The following is a 5,050-nucleotide window of genomic DNA, read 5'->3' on the forward strand; positions in this document are numbered from 1 at the left end:
TAGGACTCCTTATCTAGTGACCCAAACTAGAAGACCGGTTGATGCAACCCAACTCGAAAACTTAGGTTGCATCATGGGTTACCTATTTTTAAATCAACATTTTCAAACTGGTGTTAACTGGACAGTTGAACCATTTAAACCATTTGAACCACATGATTAAATGTATATTTTGATAAATAAAATATCGATTTAATCAAAGATCAACTGATTGAACCATTGAACCATTGACCCATCTGACTTGTGGATAAACCCAAACCTGAATATTTAAAATTAAGATCTGTCTTTGGTGGCTTGAGAAGTGAGAACACCTTGTCCCGACCCGAACCCGATCCGATTGAAAAGGTCTTCTAAAAAATTGGTAAATGGGCCAGTGCATCTTTGACGGGTTAGTCCAAAGTTTCCCAACGAGGGACCCACACAATTAAGACCCCATCTTCTCCTACTGATGAAGATTCGCTAACACATTCCCATCTCAGAGGAAAGAAGGAATAGTTATAAGGTTGCATCTGCCCATGGCTCACCTTAATTTATGTATTAAGGATCCCCTTAAAACAATTAAAAAGTTCAATCAGAAATCCTTAATCAACAAGTAAGGGCCCACCATCTATAGAGAGAAAGAATCCAAAAGAACAGATCTCTACATCAATTTATTCAATTCTTTTGCCTCCCCAGTCCTTCTCCATTGAATAAAATCCCGACTTCGAATGCGGGACCAGTAAGACAGCAAGTAGCTCTCTTGGTCTCGCGCGTAAACGAAACCATCCGATTGAAATCATCCTCTCTCTCTCTCTCTCTCTCGACTGTTGACTCAAACACGTCTGGGTCTTTCGCTGGTTTTAACGACTGTAATAGATAAATAGATCTTATTACAGTCTTTGACTTGTTTCTTGTTGCCTTGTACGAAGGAGTGGAGCGATTTTGTTGCTACCCATCTTGAGAAAGGAGGTTCGGAGCAAAGATGGAGACGAAAGGAAGTACGATGTCGTTCTTGGTCGTATCGGTGCTGGTTTTGTCTGCGATGTTTCAAGATTGTTCTGCAGCATTCAATTTGCTCAACCGGAAGAAGCCATCAGCGTCAGCGGCAGCGTCATCGAGCGCCAAGCGTGACGCCAAGAGTGCTCCCTCCTCCGTTGTGTTTCCGGTTCGTGGAAATGTGTATCCTGAAGGGTACGTTTTGAAAAGATTGATTGGTGGATTATAGATTTGTAGATAGTTATTTGGTTTTTAATATCTAGGAAAATCTTGAATTGCAGTTCACCAGTTTCCATTTGTCCTTGTTCCATTGGTTCTCCCCCAAAATTCTTGTATTTGTTTTGCTGGTTGATTCTTGAATTGATTTGGGTGTCTGCAATTCGGAAACTTGTTTTGATTTTTTGTTTTAATTTCTTTCAAATTTTAGTACCCGTTTCAGAATCCGGTTTCTGACTCATTTTCTTTTATAAATCCCACTACCCATTTTAGCTGAATTTGATTTTGTTTTCTATGTTTGATTTTCAAATTTCAGAACCCATTTTATCTTTTGAAACTCGAGGACCTTTCTTTTCCATTTCTTCCAAAATTCCATCCCTTAAATTTGTTTGCATCTCTAACTTTCAAGATTTTCGTTTCCATTCAATTTTATTCCTTCGTAGTTTATTCAAAATTTTTGTCTAACTTTTAAGAAATTTTCCTTGCACGTTCAAATTAACAGCTTATTTTGAAATTTGATCATCTTCCCTTCCAGTTGCTTTGAAGAGGATTCGACAACCTATTTCTTGTCTGTCCTGTGTTGTTTGACGACCCCTTACTTGAAACTATTACTCGATCATATATTTATCTTGCCATTTAATTTCTGAAAGCTCCCTGCATTGCAGTTTCACCTGCTGTATGGCCTCTATACAATAAAATCTTGTTCAAGTATTTTTCTCTTTTCTTCCAGTTCCAGTTTATCTTGATACAGAACACTGAGATTTTTCAGTTTTTGTATTTCCTACTTCCACAACTAGTGCCCTCTTCTGTCTTGCAGGTTGTACTATGTTACCCTTTACATTGGACAGCAACCCAAGCCTTACTACCTTGATATTGACACTGGCAGCGATCTCACATGGCTCCAATGCGATGCTCCCTGTGTTAGCTGCTCTCAGGTAAATCCTTAGAGATTAAACACAGACATATATACAAATTGCTACTCTTTCTAATATTTCTTTTGGCAGGTACCCCATCCTCTGTACCGACCCAAAAACAATTTAGTTTATTGTCAGGATCCCATCTGCGCCTCCGTCAATCACCCTGGAAACCACAAATGTGAGAGACCAAAAGATCAATGTGACTATGACATTGAGTATGCTGATCACGGTTCCTCACTTGGCGTCCTCGTCAAGGATGAATTCCCGCTGCGTGTTACCAATGGATCTCTTCTTAAACCCCATTTGGTTTTTGGGTGCAATACTTCATATACTCCTTTGATCTGAGTTATTATTCATTGTCTTTCTTTTCTTTCAAATTTTCATGATATTAAGTATTGTTAGCTTCTTGTTTATAGATGTGGGTATGATCAGGAGTTCTCTACTGTATCATCTTCTCCTACGGATGGAGTGCTTGGACTTGGTAACAGCAAATCTAGCATTATATCTCAGCTCAGTGATCAAGGTTTAACAAGAAATGTGGTTGGCCACTGTTTTGATGGGCAAGGTGGAGGGTTTTTATTCTTTGGTGATGATCTTGTCCCACCTTCTGGAGTAGTTTGGACACCAATGTCACGCAATCCCTTGAAGTAAGCAATCCATAACCCCCCCCCCCCAACATATAAACAGTTTTGGGTATCGAGTCCAATTCCATGTTTCTTATAATGGAATTCTCTTCTTACTTAGCAAATACTACTCGCCGGGACCTGCCCAACTGATTTTTGGAGGGCAGCATACTGGTGTCAAGGGTCTGATGACAGTTTTTGACAGTGGGAGCTCCTACACTTACTTCAATTCCAAGTTTTATCAAACTTTCATTTCTTTAGTGAGTTGAAAATCAATGGGACAGGAATGCCCTATTCTTTTATTATTTGCTTATTAATTGATATTATACAAAAATCAATTGATGCCATTATGTTGCCAGGTGAGGAAGGATTTAACTGGAAAACCATTAAAAGAAGCACGGGATGACCAAACACTCCCAATATGTTGGAAAGGCACAAAACCGTTTAAATCTATACGTGATGTGAAGGAACACTTCAAGCCATTGACACTAAGCTTTTCAAATGGCAAGAATGCTCGACTGGAAATACTCCCCGAGTCTTATTTGATTATCAGTGTAAGCACTTCGTAAACTTATCATCATCATCATCATCTTAGAGAGGTGGAGAGAGAAGCACCTGAAAATTTAACCACAAAATCTCACTTGACGTTTCTTTCTGTTTCAGTCTCATGGCAATGCCTGCTTAGGAATTTTGAATGGTACTGAAATAGGATTGCAGGATATCAATATCATTGGTGGTAATTCTCCAAGAACCAAAATGCAATAGTTTTGTTTTCTTGTTCTATAAATGGATTATCATTCTTTCTTTTGATGCGCTCTTTACAGATACTTTGCTGCGTGACAAAATAGTGATTTATGACAATGAGAAAAGGCAGATTGGATGGATAGCTACATATTGCAATAGACTCCCCAAGTCTGGAACGGACTCTTTTTCATTTTCTTCCTTTTATATGACTGTACATAAAGGGTATCTCACTGGACAACTCTTTTCTCTGTTTTTTCAACAGTGAAGATCGTGGTGGCAAAGCCTCTCATCCTTATGGTATCGACTTCAGTATCTTATCAGATCAGTATCCTGCAGTTTATTCTTTTGGAGATGATGCTGTATAGCAGAACAGGATTTACTGAAAGAAAAAACAATATAATTTTTTGTCTTTTGTTTTTCATTTATGGGGAGGCAAGGGAAATGACAATTGATGTATACCACCTTAACAATTAAAAGGAAAAATGATATAGGAGTTTGCTACAATAAAAATACATGTTTCAGTTCTTTTGAGTAGTTGTTACAAGGGGAAACGTCTACATCCTCCTCCCCACAAAAGAATAAGAAATTTAATTGATTGGAAATGGATCAAAAATGGTTGTACAAAACCCTGCACAAAGATCATCATATTCTTTTCTTTTTAGCAAGATCATCATACAATGGACTGGTGAAAGAGGATTGTATCTGAATCCATGTCTATGCTATAATATATAAAGCAAGGTTGTCAATGTCACCCTTTCTCTCCTTTCTCCCTCCTTCCTTAGCTTTCTCTCCCTCCTCTATTCACTCTTCCCAGCTATCCCATTAAACAAGTTAGCAGGGATATTTTCTCTTTTTCTTTGGAAAGTCAATGCCAATAGTTACCTAAGACTCGATTTGTGGCAAATTAGGAAATTGAGAATCTGTTTCCTATGGACTCCCTATCTTCTTAATCCACAATTCCTTATTTTCAGAAAAATAATTGTTATGGACTCTTTCTCTCTCTCTCTTCCTAAACGGAATCCTCTCTCAAAAATCATTGTTTTTTAATGAGACCGATACGTATCGTTCCGACAAGAGCTTGATACATGAAACATGTAGAAATCATTTGTTCCGTTTCTTTTTGTATGTACCGCACCAATATAGGCCTGAAACTATAGATATACTTAGATCTTTTTCAAGTGACCCTCATTCATTAATCTCTTTAATCACGTCAATATTTAATTCTAACTTTTCTTTCACTAATTCTATATTTAATCTCTTATTAATTCCACTAATTAATGATACTCTCTCATTAATTCCACTAATTAGTGATCCTGTCTCATTAATATCGTTTTGTTAGTATAAAAACTACAAAATTTAAACAATGGCAAATTTTGAATCTTAGTCACTAGGTCTTAACTATAAGTCACCACTAAGCCACGCCCATTTGTTTGTTATGGTCATATGCATTATTATTTTTAAGTAACTTTTCTCTTTTCTTAATGGATATTTATTAATAAATTCTAGAATTAATTATTAAAATTTATATACTAATAAATATTAATATAAATTGATGTAAACACATAACATTTATATTAG

General features: G+C 36.9%; 1 protein-coding gene across 1 annotated transcript; it reads left to right on the forward strand.

The window, feature by feature from the left end:
* Window positions 1–687: 687 nt before the first annotated feature.
* Window positions 688–3,982, forward strand: LOC104587552 (aspartic proteinase Asp1). The gene is made up of 9 exons (XM_010245209.3): window positions 688–1,167; window positions 2,006–2,123; window positions 2,193–2,419; window positions 2,522–2,752; window positions 2,850–2,988; window positions 3,088–3,282; window positions 3,392–3,464; window positions 3,553–3,640; window positions 3,735–3,982. Exons 1-9 carry the CDS (start codon window positions 959–961, stop codon window positions 3,835–3,837), a joined length of 1,383 nt encoding a protein of 460 aa, XP_010243511.1. The 5' UTR covers window positions 688–958; the 3' UTR covers window positions 3,838–3,982.
* Window positions 3,983–5,050: the final 1,068 nt, after the last annotated feature.

The sequence above is a fragment of the Nelumbo nucifera genome, chromosome 5 (assembly GCF_055504915.1).
Source record: "Nelumbo nucifera cultivar China Antique chromosome 5, China Antique-T2T, whole genome shotgun sequence".
Taxonomy (NCBI): Eukaryota; Viridiplantae; Streptophyta; class Magnoliopsida; order Proteales; family Nelumbonaceae; genus Nelumbo; species Nelumbo nucifera.